We start from the raw sequence: 18,765 nt of genomic DNA on the forward strand, positions 1-18,765 counted from the left end.
GCACATTGAGTTTTTCAAAGCTGTTTAATTAGTTAAGAAGAGATAAAGAGGTAATTCCCACTGTTTTCAGTATAATTTAGTTTTCAGACTTAGAAAAGCAGGAATAAATTTTTCCTACGCATAGCCTTGTAAGATTGTAGGAAAAATAATTTTGAAATAATTCACATTTCCTGCTAATGCTATTCATTTCATTTTTCTTCATTCATGTCGGAAGATATTCAGTTATGATAGCGTAAATATCATACCATTAGTTAATATTTAAATTAGAAGAAGAGTAATTCAACCAAATAGCACTAGAGCACATTGAAAATAATAACTCCGTCTGAGAAAAATTTAAGTGCCAAAAACGCAATCATATGAAAGGTGTTTACATCAATATGGTAAGTATGGTAGCTCCGGTAAGTGGGCAAAGTGTGAGGCAACCGGGGTTGATTGAATTATACCACATTGCTATACGTCATAATTTAGACATGGATGGAAAACAAATGAGTTTTTGATAAACATCTCGACATGTAAATCAATATTGGAGTTTGTACATGATTAATTTTTGAACGTCCAAATTAAGAGAACGTAAAGCCAAAGCCAATAGTCCGTGGTTCGATTCCCGAGCCGGTGGAATATATTCTCGAGAAAATTATGCATATAAAGCTTTACACTGGCCAGAGGCATTATTCCACATGGGGCTAAATCATTTGATCCATTAAACTAACTACAAGTCACTGCCTTCAAAGAACGCTGCCAAAATGTTAGATTCATCGAATTAGAAGCATCATGCTCACAGAAGTTACGTGGTTCCAAAGTCAAAATTCTGTATTTATTTAAGTCAAGGTTCACTGCAGCATATTTTGTCGCTGCAACAAGCGCAATTTTCCACTTCATTTTTTGATGAGCCACAACCATTCCCATCAGTATAAAATTAATTGGTAAAAAATTAATTCCTTAATACGTGAAAAAGCAAGGTTCTAAGGTTAATTGCAATGCAATTTCTATACTTTCACTCATGCTTTAAGATTAAAATTTCCACAAATGACGTAAAGAATATCTGTTGAATTTCTTGGGTTCAACTTCCATCAATTTCTGGACTTCGTAGTAAGAAGCCCTTCCCTTTACTGTTGTCAGCTTCGGAAGCGGTAGGATTGACTCCTCTTCGTCTAATTCAAAGGTCGCGAGCTCTAATCTCTCCCATGTAAGCACTATATGGTTTTTGCTCTAATTACTTTTTTGCACATTTCCCAATGAGTTTACTGCAAGGGTAGAGTCAAAAAACCATAGTAAGCTTTAAAATTTCGAAGGCCGCGAGCTAATATCTCTTTTTCGAATACGTATAAGGTTCCAAATCGTATCATATTTTATGCATGACCAATATGCACAGCGAAGTAATGGAGGCAGTACTCGAAATTAAATATGAAAAGACCAAAGTCATGCGAAACTATTTGCAGATCAAAATTTAGTCCATTAAAGTTGAAAGTTTATTGCTAACGCAGTTTATAGCTTTATAAGCAGCTACAAGGCATAATTATAGCACAATTAATATCAAAATCGTTTGATGACTTCAATTCATTAAAATATGCACTATAATTAATATCACTTAAAAGTAAAAACAGGTACCCTACTATTTCTTGGTTCTCGAGTAAACTGATTCCCGAGCGTTTCAAACCATCAAAATTCATTCGATAGGGACAACAGTATGAGAAGTGAATTTATTCGAGGACAAATTATTTCATAAATACGGAATACTAGCTTATTTTGAACTGTGACACATTGAAATCAACTAGTGAAATTTAACTGTGGTGCAGAACAAAGAGGGTCTTTATTCACATTTATTAAACAAATAAGGAGAAATTAAGAATGCAAAGGTTATGGTATATAATGTAATTATGCTCATAAAAAATTATATTACTTGACTTGTTCACCAACCCCATTGGGTATCAACGACCTTCACTACGGGTATGTTATATTTTTCATATAAATATGCGAATCTTTTCAAAAGTCCACCCTTTTTAGTCCAAATGTCAAAGAACTTCATCTTTTTAAGTATGCAAAGGTAAATGTATCAATCTTTCTTTCTTTAATCGATTTAAATACTTTATTCCGCACATTCCATTTGAGTCCTTCACTTGAAGGGATAGGTATAACTGCTGGAAACCATGCCCTATAGGGGAAGGCATTGCCAAGAACAGAACTGCTGTGCAGAGTAAGGACTTTTTGAAAATGTGATGTACGAGGCTTGCAATTCATTTCCCTCCCAGCATAGGTGGCATAGCGGCGGAAACATGCTAAGTAATGAAAAGGGGCGTGATTTAGATGTGGCAACGCTCGACGACCGATTCTCTTACAATGCGCATTCCTTGTAACACCACTGTTTCGGAATAAAAGCGTAGGAGAGGTGTGAAAATGGAACTCTAGAGGGTGGGAGTAAGGAAAACCAATAAATGGTGACAAGGCTTTCTTTTTCAGTTTCCTCAAAACAACGCAAAACCTCATTTTAAAAGTTACGATAACTATTTCTCATTTTCATTTTAAATTAATATTTGTTACTCTGTTCCATGAACTACTGCTCTATCATGAGACTCGGATAAATGCAAAATTATTATAAATAATATAATTATCAATACATATTGTACATCAGTCGGGCTGGGTAAGTAATTACAGCAAGTATAGCATCTATATAAACGTCCTTAGATCACGTTTCGACAAATTGAGGCATTCTTAAGTTAATCCCTGTTCTTTATAGAGAGCTGGAAGATCACTATTAAGGTGCGATAACTGATCTATAACTCCATTCACTCCACGGCTGACGGATAAAAATCACGCCCGTATATATATATATATATATATATATATATATATAATATATATATATATATATATATATATATATAAGAACTGTCAGTTTAAAATATTTTGAACTGGTATGAGAGAAAAAGTCATAGATATTAACTGAATTGAGCTAAATATGGGCTATAATGCTATGTACAAAATTTTGAGAGGAGAATAGGGAAGTATATGAGACTGCAAAATCACAAGAGGAATGGTGATGCCCTTAAATGTGACCAGAAAAATAAATAAATATAGTTTCGAAAGCCATTAAGTTAATGCAACACATTATACACAGTATATTACGTACTAAACTGTTCATTGCACCGGTTAATGTATCGCTACCACACCGAACATCAATGGAGAGGACTTTTCAGTTTTTCTAGCACAATTAACATTTTATAATATGAAACCATGCTTAATGCTAGCCAGTTTCAATTTTGATAACATTTTAATTCTTCGTAGTTAAGATATTTGGGAGTTATTATCACCATAACCAGAGAGCAAATTTTGAATGACTCCGATAAAATGAGGAATTGATAATAGGTGACTGCTGACGCGAAAATACTAAAAAAATATCTCACCAATAGATGCGTATTCTAAATAAAACATATGCTACGTAAGCAACATCGAAGTCAACGGACAACTCTTTTTCAAGAATGATCATGTCTAAACTTCGCATATTGTTCTCAGGCTTCAGAAAAATTTAATAAATTTGGTACATTAAACAATTAATTTGGAATATGTTATTGTCATGGTTTATTTTAAACATACTGCTGAAAGTAAAACGTACTACTTAAATAATGACAGTAATTATTATGACTATTCGAATACCGAGACATTCTCCACCCCGAAATTAGTCGCGCAATACCAAAAACCGATGATTGGCTCACTTTACCAACGCAAAGCAACACATTCCTTTTCAAGTTCTCATCATCCAAAACGAGTGTGATGTAAGAAAATTACCGTAGAAGATACCATCACCCCACTCATTGCGTGATTACTTCCCACCACTTAAAAAAAACGAACCGTTTGGTAACCCTGATTGCATGTTTGCGGCGCGAATAACGCTCTCCACACCCTAGATAAAGGTGACAGAAAGTGACAACGTATCCCAAAGTGGAAGAAAGGTCCCGTTCGCGCAAGTCAATCGTTAAGCCCAGCAAACATGGTCACTACATCGGCTCCGTTCCCCGTCCTCCTCCTCATAGTGGTCCTATCCGCGGCAATACCCGTGAGGGACGTCGACGCCAGGCCCCATAAAGATAAGGTCATCGAGATGGGAATGGAGGAGAAAGACAACGACCAAGACTACTCTAGCGAATCCAGCCTGCTCACCCGTATCCTAGGGAGCGGTGAAGGGTACTTCGATGATTCTTTGAGCGAAGAAGAGTTCGGAGATCAGTCTTACCACCCCTTCGAGTACCAAATCTCGTACGGACCCAGCCCACCGAAATATGAGTACCCCAAGGACACTTACAATCACCAGCAGCAGCCCTCAGCCGTCCCGGCCCACGGAGGTTACTACTGTTACCCTCACCCCGTGAAGTGCGAGTGCAAAAATGGGGAGAAGGAATTGTTCACTGCGGCGAAGCCCACTAAAGGTACATATCGCGCCTCCACCGCCTCGAACGTTTTCAAGTACGAGTTAGTCGACGACGATGAGGATGATTGAACCAACTGTGCACTAAGTTCCTTGCTTGTTCACGAACTCCCGATGCGACACTGTGATTCTCCCGATTCAAAAATCTCGGCAGAAATCTCGGCTTTCTGTTTACAGTTAAGGAGAAGTTTTAACAAAGTGATCCAATCGTGGTGGCTTGACAAGAACGCCTAACCGACAGACTTAGCAATCCGCAAAACAATCAAGTGTTTTCTTTGCACTAACAAGGCTATTGAGCTGAAGAGTGCCTTCCATTAATTCACACAGTGAAGACAATGGGAGTGACAGACGCGTTTTGCTTGAGCATCACCCTGTTGTGTGTTCCGTCCATTTACTTGTGTTATATTTAACATCAATAAATTGTTTTGTTACTAAACTGTGCCTTTTATTTGAAGAGTGATAACTACTGCATTGCTTTATTTACCACAGCGCAAACTGACGAAAGTAAATTACCAGATAAATTGAAAGTAAATTGTTAAAAATGCGCATAACGAAGTCCATAGATAAAATTACTAGGATGGCTAGCAGCCTTTAATTACCAGGTTAGGGCCTCATTCCACCACTGTATTAGCTTTAAGGCTAAAAACGTATTTGAACTCTACCCTTAAGTAGATGAAAGCAATGCGTTATAATGTATGTATATCAAGTGGAGCCTACCTAAAATTTCATTGTTTTTCATACTCCTCCTTTTAGAGTTACGCGTCAAAAATTACATTTTGACATAAGAAAGACAAAATATAATACTAGAAATGACCATCAAGTTGTATTTTATTCTGTATGAGAACGCATTTCTTATCTCACCATTTGGGCTTTACTAATGATATTAGGAACTGCGGTCCCAAATAAGGCCTACTCGATGCATCAAACGATGCCCGTTCAAAAATAGTTGTTAATATGTTGTTTTACACACTTATTTATCAAAATACACTTCCCCAGTTTTGCAAGTACATATTGGTTTTAAAATGAGCAAATTATTTCCCCATATCTATATTGCCTACGACTTATTACCGAGCGGCGAATTCCGTCTACCAAAAAATCTTAATGAAACAGAAAAAATTGAATAATTATTAAATAAAACATATCGAAATAAAGAATTGGAAAAGAGCATTATTTCTTACAATGAAGTGAATAACCAAAAAGGTATTTTTTTGCAAGTACTTGCAGAAAATACTTTTTTAAAAGTAAGTATTTAATGCAAGGTCATGAGAAAAAAATCAAGAGATGGTAGGAATGTCATGTAAATTTGGTGCTAAAAGAGAGAATAATTCTTTTGTTAATGATTAAAATAAGAAAAATATATCAATTTTTAAAAGCGACAAACGAAACAAGGCTGAAAGCAGAGCGTGCTAGCCTCGTAGGTAGCTCGTTCAAACCCAAGACATTGTTAGCCCTCGTACATCCCAAAATGACCACCGTACATGTGCGAAGCTTCAGATGGAAAGGAAATGGGCACTATAACCCTAAAAACTGTGAAATTCACACGCCTGAGTCTTAAGTCTAGGGTGCGCTCTCCTATCTAAATTAACTTTCGGAATGAAGCGCTCAGTGAGTGAATGACTGGGCTGAGAAAATAAACAACTATTTTCATACATATCTACAGCCCGCTACTCCACACCCTACACATCAATTGCATAGCATGGTCGCTCTTTGACAAATATTATTTAATATTTTTCCTAGCACTCTTTATGCGTCCTTCAGTTGAAGTTTTCGCTGTCTAATACTGAAATATGCAGGCATGCTGAAAATATTTAAAAGAACTGTCAACTGCTAAATGCTAATAGCTGTTATGAATGTGTAAAACACAAAAACTGTGCTTGGAAAACATAAAAGAGTAAACTAACATCCGTCTGTAGAATAATTCCTGCTGACTTCAATTTTATCGAACGATGAAATCATATGATAAACTTTGATGATACATTTACTAATTTTTGTTCATAGCAGCCCCAAATGTGCAGGTGTAAATCATATTAGGATTTGATCATTAACCCGTGAGGAGAGCCCAATTTGATATTGCCTATCCCAATCTATTTCCATTGATACATTTTTTAAATTCAGGGATAAAAAAATAAGCGAATTGTAAATATAAAATACGACGACATTTATCTGATAGCGACAACTATAATTTGTCAAACGATACATAGCCTCAACACCTTAGTTAACTCAGCCAAAGGCGTATCTAATACCCTCAAAAAAAGTAACAGCTGTCTCTTAAATCGTTCCTCGCCGTTGGCAAATAAAAAACAGACATTATGCAAAAATACCAAAGCTGGCGATAAGCCCACCGCGTTTCATGATAGAAGTAATGACTAGAATACCAAAACTCACAGAAATATTAACTCTCTCTTCATAAATGGCGGTATGACTTTATGCATCTTAAACTTATCAAACGCAAATATCAAAATTATTTTTATAAATTATGATCGCAAGCCAAATATTATCTATTGATCATTTCTCTACTGTTAAGTTTTTTAACACTATCTTTGAGACTATCAACCATTCGATGCTAGCGAGAAGATACAGACAACAGAACGCAGTCACGTTGTTTTACTGTGAAGACGTAAATTCGAAGACTTACATCTTAGCAATGACCTTGCAAAGATCTAAAACCGGTAGAACGACTTTATCTACCAAAGATAATGTATATCTTGAGAGTAAATATAACTTGAATTCGCTGTATGCTATTTCAGGCTTCCCCTAACTCGCGCAATATCCATGCCATGAGCCCTTCCTCCTCCCGTATTCTTGAACACATAACGGCAATCGGTACAAACTTAATATAAGGACGAAAGATCAACAGAGAAAAAATCATTCGCCTTGACCGGGATTCGAACCCGGATCCCCCGATTTCCGGTCGAGTGCTTTAGCCAGTTAAGCTACCGAGGCGTCATTCTTCCCTGTGGATATTTTCGGACACTACCGGACAAGGTGTTGCTGGACTGCTGAGCATATGATGCCACAAGCAGTCCAAATCGTGCGCACAGCGCCACAGCCGGAGAGCAGGCCCGGACATTATCACCGCGGCTAGTCCCGGTATACTTTAAACTATTAATATAAGGAGCCTCAAAAAAAAAAAAAAAAAAAAAAAACACCAACAAAAATCTAACAAAACCTGCATTTTATTACAAATATATGCGAAATGAAGACTTTTTCAGCAACTAGTACCTACCTTAAGTTATTTGTAGCCTCAAGATGGGCGGTAATAAAGGCACTCAGATGGTTATGAGCACTTACTCTGGGTATGAGTAGGACAGCACATCATTCCATTTCATCTACGAACACGACAGTGAAAATCGACCTCTTTCGTCAAGTTGAGAAGAGATTGGAAAATGTATTGAAAATCCAAGGATGGACTGTAGAAATTGGAGGGACATCAAAAGCTCAAGTCCTAAATGCGCAAATGAGAGTAGAAAATAAGAAAAGAAAATGGAAAAGGTTCCTCTCATCAGCCGGAGATGCATTAAATAAAAAACTTATGAATTAACGCCAAAATTATGGAACGGAATAGATCGTCGTTCACAACTTAACTTGACGTGGCATAACTATGGAGTAAAATACACAAGGGTCTCTGCTGGTCAATAAACTAAAGTAGTTTAATTCGACTAAGCTTGATCGTTACTTGAGAAAATAGGGTAGTTCCCTTCATCAAAGAAAACGAAAGGCATTGATTGCGATTCGTCACCCACCATTAGTGTATTCATAATACACAAATTATTTGGTTTTTGAAATACCAGTTTAGACGAATGGCAAGGGTCAAATTTTATCCTCATTTGAAAAAGGCCAGATTGGCGCCCATGCGATTCCACTCCGCATGACGTCACAGGGACCTAGTTTCTACACGAGAGGATAGGAGTTATACATCGTCTGAGGTTACCAATGCATGCATGAGGCACAGAGCTCAGGGAAACATGTCTTAATAATCACCTATGAAAACTGGCTAAGTTCGGAAAGTTTTCTTCGTTTGATAAGGTATTAATAAACCTTTTTTAAGCCAAGCGCTACCATCCAGCAAGGTACTCAGCTATCCGCTAGCATCCTCCGACGTATCAGCGCTAAGCCTCACCTCAAGGTCACCTCACCGGGCGGGAGGGGGAACCAGAAATACGACGTACGGAAATATTTCCCGGCATTCATACTTAAGCGTCGCGTTTTCGCGCGCTTGAAAATTTTCACTTTTCATTTGATCGCGAAAAATAGATGTTGTCATTTACAAATCTAAAAGCGTGAAATACGTACTCCAGGAGTAATAATCTTTCGATTAAAGCAATAAAAAAATAATAGGAAACCACCCTATTCCAAGCCAATACTGAAAATAGCCTGAAGTAAATAAAATGCAATGTCTATTTAGAGTTCTATTAACTTTCGAAAGTCCTATGACATCGACCTCAAGATTGATTCACGGTCAAAGCTGTGATTAACTTAATATTTCACTGCAAAAGATTTCCCCTGAAAGTGAATCATTAGGATACTAGCGTAAATAATGAGGTCTAGTTCTTCCCTTTTCAGGACTGAGGTTGCATTAATTCTGATTTCAGACGCCCGACGGGAGCGAGTGACAGAATCGACATTAATATGAAGAAGTTAAAAGTGTTTTTAAATAAGTTTCGGCGTAAAAATTAGATAGACTGGAGATACGCTAGATCGGAAGTGGTACATTTATTCTAACGATATTCTTTTGGACAAAAATAAAAATTACATAATGTTGAAAATATCCCAAAGGGATTTTTCAAAAGGGAAGTTAGCATATTTAGTCCCAAAGAAAAGCTATCTGTGTCTGTAAGAAAGTCTATCAAAGCTATCAGTGTCTATCTGAAAAGAAAAGCCATCTATAGTAGTGCGGTAGATAGCTTTCGTGGACTTAGCAGAAAGACGACGGCCATATAAGTAGATGGCATAAGATATGAAAAGGGGGGACGGAGTTCGCCGCTTGGTAATAAGTCGTAGGCGATATAGAAATATGAGGCTCACAAGGGATGGGTAAATTTGAGCTGAAAGGTTGGAAGAGAAAGCTCAAAGCATTTCGAACAGGAGATACCAGGAATAAGAATGTAGGGCTTGAGTTCATCTGCAAGAAAACAGCGAAGTTTCGATGACGCGCGCGTAAAGAGGAAAAAGGTTAAAACGGATACAGAGGATACGAAGAAAGAAAATGGTATGCTCTGAAACTAAGAAAGAATTTTGGAAAATATCCCGGTATGTAGAGACGGATGTTTTCGCAAAAAAATAAATTACAAATCAGATAATAATCAATCCATAGGAATTAATTTTATCCAGGCGGTGACAAATCTAAGTATTAAATTTAAAATAATGATTTAAAATTAAAACTATAGCTGTGTAAGATTTTCCGATAAAAAAACGAAATTAAGACCCTCGTGAATCAGGAAATTCACTTAGACCGACCTAAGGACATATCATTTACGAAGCTGATGGTCCAGAAAGAGTGATGCGTCATTGAAATATAATGCTTATTAAAATTAAAAACGATGGTTAATAAAAAAACTAAAAAGTTATGCTGATCTACATTAACATAATACCCCGCAGGCCGCCTAAAAGGAAAGTGGCAGGGGGTGTTAGGACACCAGCCGTTTACAGGTAAAAAAATGAATTGCTCTAACGAAGTTGGGACTGGCGTTTATTAAAGTCCTTTATGGTTCGGGGGAAAAACGAATTCCCATATCTATCCGTTCGGCAAAACATCACTCTTAAGTTATCGCTTCTATCGGACCTGGAAATATAGTACGGCTCTAATATTATGTTATCTGTGTCGCTCTTATAGATATCCATTCTCAATAGTTCAAGCAATCTAAGCCTACCGCGCAGCCTCCGAATCTCTAGCGGCTCCCAGCCTAATTCGCTTAACATCTGCGTAACACTGTCTGTACGCCCGTAGCAGTTTTTGACGAAACGCGCAGCTTTCCTTTGTATTTTATTCAGTGCACGGATTAAGTCTTTCTGCACCGGATCCCATACACTCGCTGCATATTCAAGGTGCGGTCGGACGAGTGCGAAATAGCACCTTTCTTTTACTTTTCATCCGAAAATCTACCCACAATACGCTTGACGAATCCTAATTTCTTCAGGGCTATGCCGCAAATATTCTTTAGATGTGTTCCCCACGTGAGGTTCGAGGTTATCGTAACTCCCAGGTACTTCACTTCGTCTGTTGCCTTTATGTTAATACTATCCACTGCATAAACATGGTTAGAGTTGGACGAAATCCGCAAGAAATGTACCGCCATGCATTTGCTCAAATTAAGTTCGAGTCCCCACTCTTGGCTCCACAAATGAACGTTGTTTAAGTCCGATGATAGAATTTCATAGTCCGAGTGATCACTAATTTCGCGAGACATGACAGCTTCGTCAGAAAATAAACGTATTTTACTGCTAATGCGGGAGCAGAGATCATTAATGTATATAATGAACAACAGGGGGCCGATTACGCTTCCTTGTGGAACACCTGATGTAACTTTTACAGCATCAGAGCCAATTCCGTCAAGAATTTCTTTTTGTTTACGATCACTGAGAAAGTCGCGTATCCAGTTTACACTGTTTCGTTTAATCCGTATGACTGTAATTTGTATAAAAGTTTGCTGTGAGGTACAGAGTCGAAAGCTTTCTTAAAATCTAGAAATAGTGCGTCAACTTGTCTTTTCGATTCACAAGATTTTATGACGCCGTGAAGAAAGAGCGCGAGCTGTGTTTCGCATGATCTACCTTTTCGGAATCCGTGCTGGCGGTCATGGAGGAAGTTATTTCTGTCCAAGAAAGTCATGATATTGCTAACGACGATATGCTCAAGTATCTAGCCTATAATCGATGTTAATGAAATCGGACGGTAGTTGCCTGGGTCATGTATGTTTCCCTTTTTGAATATGGGTGTAACGCTTGCAATTTTACAGTCTAGCGGTAACTTCCCTTCGGAGAGTGACTTCTTGAATATGATCTCTAAGTAAGGTGCGATCTGAGGAGCTAACTCGTTGAGGACACGCGCGGGTATTCCCTCCGGACCCGGAGATTTACTATTCTTAATCGATTGTAGTTGTTTAGTTATTCCATCACGTTGTATAGATATTTCTTCCATCGATTCCTCAGTATATAGGATGTCTAAATTGAATTGAGTATCGTCAGTAGTGTATACACTTTCGAAGTGGGAATTTAAAGTGTTAGCTTTGTCAATATTTTCGGTGACAAGTTTACCATCTTTATCAAATAACGAATCTACAGTTGAACGTTTTCCCTGAAGCTCTCTCGCGTACGACCAAAAGGATTTCGGATTTTCTTCGAGTAATTCACCGAGTACTTTGTTCTTAAATTTTCGCATTGCAGTTCGCATTGATTTCTTGATTATTGAGCGTTGTGCAGCGTAACTTTCTTTAGCTTCAAGTTCCTTCGATTTAATACATGACATAATGGACTTTCTGTACACGTTGTATAGTTTTCTCTGTTTCCTAAGTTCCCTTCTGACATCGTTATTGTACCAGCGAGGTTCTTTATTATCACATTTCAGTTTTTGCGGAATATGTTCGTTGATTCCTTGGCGCAGAATTTCTAGGAAGTGTTTCCATGTCGCATCTGTGCTTTGGTCCTTTGATGTAACTACGAATTTTTTGTACTTGTCATTAAGCATCTCGCCAAATTTAGTGACGTTGCATTTACCAAATAAGTAAATCTCGCGTTTTGATTTTAGGGCTGTCACTACATCAATTTTTAACTTTGCAAAGATTACTCTGTGATCGCTTATACCGTCAATAATATCGACTTGTTTTATCAACTTAGGATGGCTTACTGCTAAAAGGTATGATATCTTATTTCCTCTCGTAGGCTTGTCAACTACTTGGGCGAGAGAGTGATTTGCAAGTACGTTGAGTAATATCTCGCTGATTTCTCTATTCCTTGAATTCGCTTTTACAGTGTAAGTATCCCAGTTTATGGATGGAAGATTAAAATCTACCCCGATTACTATTACTTTTTTACTGTCTCTATGAGTAAATGCGGATATTTGATTTTCTAGTAGGCACATAATATCGACTTCGGAGTTCGGAGGTCTATAAAAAGAGCAAACATGAATACTCATTTTGATTCGTTGTTTATTTGTACACCATGCGCTTTCTATTTCGTTGTCAGATAAAGAATAAGAAAATTTTGCCATATTCGAAATAAATCGTCATAAAAGGGGGTTTGCATCAAATGAATGATTATGATTCTCCAAGATAATTTCATTAGCTCAGCCTAAGAAAGCATGAAAAGTTAATAAAACGAGGATTTAAGGCTTCGGGAGATGACTGACACTAAGCAAACTGATTTTTAGGACTATAGACACTAAGCAAACTGAAAGGACAGCTGATCACAGATGGAGAATTTATTCACATAGTGTTAAAATTATTCAGTACTTAGTGAATTGAGCACTCAAAGAACTTTGCTGAAAATATTGAATGGACGAATACCATTATAACATATTACAGGTTTAGTCACTGGGGGTAGGATAGAAGCAATTCGGATGCAGCATTAGGTCCTTCGGAACTTCTTCAGGTCCTACTAACATTTCTGGGAAGTCGTAAGCATTCAGTAGGAATATGTTAGCGTATTTTAAGACATGTGCATAGACGCCTATCGATTCCTGCAGTCGCCTATATATAGACAGCCTGACTATAGCTCCACAGCAGAAACTGATAGTCACCCCTCAATAATTACATTTGAAAGCAGTGCTTTTCAACCCTTAGACGCTCGCGCATCGCTGAGCCTGAAATGAAGCCCTGAGCGGACCACGTCCACCACATACTGTACGTCCAATCACTTTTGACCCTAACCAAGCGCCTTTGAAACTACTAAATTCAACGATACTTCCGTAAAACAGTTTGCAGAACGTGCTTTCACGATCCCAATGCATAGGAAACTTTTGATTTGTCAACAGGGTCAATGCCCTTGCGAGTCACGTGTGACAAACCACAAACCACAGGCTGTGACACTGTGTGTTAAATCAAAAAGTGACTTTCCTATTAAGGAAAATATCCGCCAAAAAGAAAATTCAGTTTTCAATGTTTAGGTAGCAGGATTAATCATTGAAAACGACGGCAATTAAAGTTGTTTGAACATACAGGACATTATACGGTCCCAGTTCCTAAAATCAAGACTGAGTCATAGTCTTTCAAAGTGTTTATCCCCTAAGAAAATTGCTTTACTAACAATATTCCACAGTGGGCATAGCAGCTATCCATTTACTTAATATGAATAGATACATAATTTAAAATAGATGATGTCAATCGAATATTCATATAGGGATAGCGCACCATATTTACACGAGTCATGAATTTCCATCATACTCACTAAACCAACCAACATATAAACCCAATTAACAAAAAGCATTTGAGATATATTCTACGAGTAATTTTGTATATTTAAAAAAAATCCATTACTTCTCCGAAATCGTATTATCTAATTTCGCAGTTAAAACCGATATCCAGGCATTTACATATTTAAATGAAGATTCACGTGTTTAATACACTATCACCTGAGGCAGGATGGATTAAATGTTGAATAATGGATAGAGATACAAATGTTACCTAGGGTCTGATAAAAAACGACCAGAAGCTGCCGAAAGAAGCAGCAAACTAGAGTCCTGTGTAAAATCTATTTTCTTTTGCTCCGCATTGTATCACCGAGCATTAACCTCGCAAATCAATGTTATACCCAAGGCAAAGTAAAAATATGAGGCAATTTCTTCTCTAAAAATAAAATAATTATTTACATTTGCATTTAAGGGAAAAATTTCCGAAAAATATTGATGTGAGAGAATATAAACACCAAATTGTAAATTTCTCATCGTATTAAATTATTGTTTCATCCAGTTTTACAACATTATCAAATAGGTAGAGAAAAAATAGCTAAAAATTAACAGAAAATACATGCAATGCGCAGAACATATACTAGTCCTTCATCGGGGAAATGTATACATTTCAATGACATCTACATTGCGAGATATATTCAAAGGACATTCAGATTAGACTTCGCTGACTTAATTCTAGAAACATTCCTTTCGAAGAAAATCATTTCGTTTTAATTCAGAGCTATTTTCCTGGTAATTATATGGTGCATCATGCTAAAGGTGTTGAGGACGTAGGGTGGGGTAGTTAAACTTCGACCCGCGAAAAAACTGCTGCTCACAGCTCGACGATCTTCTAATGAAGAGACGCAACTTGAGTGCGAGTAATATAACCGTCGCGCATGAGTCGACAGGAAGCCACTCAAGAGACAACACCTTGGCCGACAATACATTAACCACCCGGGCACCATGCATATCCTCCCATCTCGACCGCTCCTGTGGGCGTGTCTCATCCTTTGCGTAACTCAGGCAGTCATCGTCGACGCCCGCTCCTCGAAGAAGGACCGAAAAAAGATCGAGGAAGAAGCAGCACCGAACCCCGTCGTCGAAGAGGAGACCTCTGACCCCGCCGAATCTGAGCGGGGCGCCAGACAGCCCGCGGATGAGCTGCCGGAGGAGGGCCCCAATGTGAACCCCGTGCACGAAAGGGAGAACCACGATGGAGACGGTTCCGAGAGGACGAAGAAATCGTACTGCGCCTCCGAGAGGTCCAACGAGGGAAACTATAACGCCGGTGAGCGACCCCACGGGCCCCCAGGGCACGGTCATGGGCCGAGTCCGTACGGTCAATACCACAGGGAAGCGGACCAGTACCACGGCGGACACGGGCCCCATGGGCCGGACATGACCGATTACCACCATCAAAGCGGACCCTCGCACGGACATTACGGGCGGCCAGATGGTTACGGTGACGGCGGCAAAGGTCATCCGGGTTACGCGCGGAAATCGGGAGGAGACTACGCCGACGGTGGTCAGGGGGGCAAAGAAATGTACCATCCCGCAGCTTCCGCGTCAGCCGCCGTTTACCGTCCGTCATACCACCCAGGTCAAGAGGCTTACGGAGGAGGAGGTGGTGCTGATTATTCACCATCTTACGGGCATGGAGCTGCTCACGGACATCCATACGGCGGGGCCCCATCAGCTGGAGGTCATGGATACCCAGTGCATCAAGAGGCAGGGTACGGTGCCCATGCTTACGGAGCACCATCACCGGGCTATGGGTGAGTGTGAAAGGGTCTTTTTACTCAACCTCTATATGGCTCCATATTTGTAATTATTTTGACTCAGCTATTTATTGGAATAGGAGCGCATTATTTTTATATTTGATTGTAATTATTTGAACATTGCTCCTGTAAATTCTTTACCTCAATAATATTGTAGCAACGCAGTTTCATTATTCTCATTTATTTTTCAGGGAATCATATTTCACATAAACTGCGTTTAAATTCAATTACTAGTCGGAAGTATTATTGGATTAAATTTTTGCATTCCATAGTAAATAATAATACGGTTGACTTTTCCAAAAATATCTTTCTACGAGGTGAAAAATCATGATATCACGATCCATAAACTCAGTTTTCATTACATATAAGTGAAACTGCGGCCAAAAACGCAAAGTATATTATGGACATAGATTGTTCATTAAACCATGACAATTTCACTGCTGCGAATCATTTGCGAATTTTCATGGCTTCCTTCAAAGATAAAGCAATTAAACTTAAATACTCCAAACAAGATTTAGGGTCACACAAATTATTGACATTTAAAAATACGAAATGTATAGGTGTCTTCGCCAACAAGTATACGATAGAATGATTTTCCAATAGTATTGGGAGAAGTTACTCAAATTCAGAGATAAATATACTGTTACAATTAAAACCCTATTTTTATGAAACATGTGATGGTCATCTGGAGGGACGCTAAAATAACTCAAAATTATTAATTATCATTAAACTATTCCTTTTTTTCAGAGCCGGCCTCGCGAAACCAGGATACGGAGGCGGAGCTTACGCACAAGTACCTGCACCATCATACGGGCCATCGGCTTACGGTCAATCAGCTCACCCATACGGAGGCGCTGCCCCTGCATATGGGCCACTCTACCACGGTCCATCTGGCTATGCGCCAACCGGCTATCCACCTGCCGCATACCCCGCTCACGGCTCATATGCACCCGCCTACATGCCAGCATATCATCCTCCCGCACCTTCCTACCAGTATGCCCCAGCTTACCCATCCCCACCGTATTCCCAGCATTACGCGTATGGACCACCACCCTCAGCCTACCACACCCCGACCGCCTATCAAATGATGGGCCCGCACGGAATTCCAGTCACCTTGACCTGCAGCATGCAGCCACACGACGCGATGGATTACCATTCTCCATCGCGGGGTGGACCCGCCTATTACAGAGCTTCGGACGGCGACTCAAATCCCAGTAAATCGCCTCTCACCGTCGTGGTTGTCCCCCAGCAGAGCCAGAACAAAACCTCGAAACCGGCAGAGAAGCAGCAGGGAAAGGAGCAGCAGAAGGACCAACCCGACCATGAAGAGGAAAAAGAGGGCAAGGCACCGAGTCAGCCTGCCATGGCACAGCAGCCAGGGCCACAGGGTATGAGCGGCCCACCTCAGCGGCCGATGCAAATGAGTGGTGGTGCAGCACCCCATGGGGCGAGGGAATCTGCCTCGTATCATCAGATGCCCTTCAGCGCCATACGGCAGAGACAGATGGAGTCTTACATGGGCCCCAAGCCAGTGTTCTACCAGCGAGATTACTAATGCATGACACCTCTTAAGACTAGCATGTTCACACAGATTGTCTATTTTCCGGCAGAGACATTCACCATCTAACCACTATTCTGCTGAGTCAATGGTTTTGTTTCAGAGACATTTTTACATTTCCCTAATTGATGAGGGATAGTATTACGTTGATAGATTTTGGAAATATTTCCAGTGAAAAATCTTAAGTATTGCTGACTTATGTAAAAAATTCAAGTATTGCAATAAATACAACATGTTTTATATTTATTTAGTCACGTTGATTATTAATCATAATGCTTTAATGGTTGGTAGTGCTCATCTAGAGACCACTATCAACAATTACATATTTGAGCACATAATATACTAAATATCAGTTAGGAATAATAAATTACTTTCTCTCATCACCGGCGGCTTTCAGTAAATTTCACTATAAAAATAAAGGCAAGGAAAAAGGAATATTTAAAATGGATTTATGTTCCGACTAAGAATATGTTCCAACAAAATAGGAAAATATTTTGTGAGCTATTGAATATTCGAAGAAAAGGAAAAACGAAAAGGGTTGCATTTAAGAAATTTTGGTGGTCATAATAAAAAATGTTAACAAACATTATCCTTCTGATAGTTTGGATAAATAAATGAGGGTTTGCGTTTGAAAAGCCAGCGAATAGCTTCCTGCACCAACTTTGCCGATTTTGGCTGACAAAACGATGAACAGGTTAAATATGGATGGTATAACTCAATGTTTAAAGGTACCCATGTAGGACAATAACCTATAAATTGATCTGCATGCAGCTAATTTTATCAAACTTTCATTTCAAAACCTTTTAGAAGTTTAAAGTTAGTAATAGCATTTTTAACGCGTTGGTTTGATTTTTAAACCCTTACTGTTAACATGTTCCCAAGTGATTTCGTTCATACAAGTTTCTCGCGGGCAGTTTTAATGGAGACATGCTTTGAAGTACCAAGACGTTGGCGGAGATTGGGTGGAGATTTAAATTAATGATAAGTATAAAAGATGTGAAAATTAATCCCCTTAATGGAAGAGGATAATAAATACAAAAATAAATAAATGATTATCGATTCTTAAATGGAAATCCTTAAATATTTGAATTCCTTAATAAAATATACTATTTTCAAATTTAACTGAAGCTGTTGAAGGTAGATATATCTCATTATATCAATAAATTTTAAAATAAACATTCGCCTTGCTAAGCTTCAATTTGCAGAGTGACAGTAATTAGTTGACGCTATCTCATGCTGAAACCTCTGAGGGAGAAGGTATAACTTTCTAATAATGTAAGCGTTCATGATAAATTTGAATTTATTTTTGGTTATACTACCTGTTTTATACCATGAAACCTCAAATGAGTGGGTTGGAAGCCAAGGGGTGCAAGTGAATTCTTTTTTCTACACAGAGTTAGGGACAAAAAATAGGCATAGAAAACAAACGAGATCAACTAGATGGTATGTAGTGCATTTGATTTTCCACTCGATGTCACCACAGAACAGAGACTCAATCGTATCCCTTAGCAACCAAGTTTTGTGTATTTCTTCTAACAATTAACTTTACCTAACTCTGTTGAAAAAAAATCATTTGTACCCCTTAGCTTCCAACCCATTCAAATGAAAATTAAATGGGATATTATAT

At 38.7% G+C, this 18,765-nt stretch overlaps 2 protein-coding genes across 3 annotated transcripts in view; one reads left to right on the forward strand and one right to left on the reverse strand.

Annotated features, from left to right (window-relative positions):
• Positions 1-18,765, reverse strand: part of LOC124158809 — a 58,843-nt gene that overhangs the window by 12,588 nt on the left and 27,490 nt on the right. Inside the window, exon 3 of one of the 2 annotated variants that reach the window (XM_046534142.1) lies at positions 7,647-7,865. The exons of the other annotated variant lie outside the window; for it this stretch is intronic. The gene's annotated coding sequence lies outside the window, so the exon portion shown is untranslated. The remainder of the gene's footprint in view (positions 1-7,646; positions 7,866-18,765) is intronic. 2 annotated transcript variants of the gene reach the window in all.
• Positions 14,689-17,384, forward strand: LOC124158808 (spidroin-2-like). Its single transcript, XM_046534139.1, has 2 exons — positions 14,689-15,577; positions 16,328-17,384. The coding sequence occupies exons 1-2, from the start codon at positions 14,766-14,768 to the stop codon at positions 17,133-17,135; spliced, it is 1,620 nt and encodes a 539-aa protein (XP_046390095.1). The 5' UTR covers positions 14,689-14,765; the 3' UTR covers positions 17,136-17,384.

The sequence above is a fragment of the Ischnura elegans genome, chromosome 5, assembly GCF_921293095.1.
Source record: "Ischnura elegans chromosome 5, ioIscEleg1.1, whole genome shotgun sequence".
Lineage (NCBI taxonomy): Eukaryota > Metazoa > Arthropoda > Insecta > Odonata > Coenagrionidae > Ischnura > Ischnura elegans.

Coding starts and splice junctions, on each gene's coding strand:
- LOC124158808 (XM_046534139.1), top strand. CDS start 14,766: ATGCATATCCTCCCATCTCGACCGCTCCTGTGGGCGTGTCTCATCCTT. Junction 15,578..16,327: donor GCACCATCACCGGGCTATGG/GTGAGTGTGAAA, acceptor CCTTTTTTTCAG/AGCCGGCCTCGCGAAACCAG.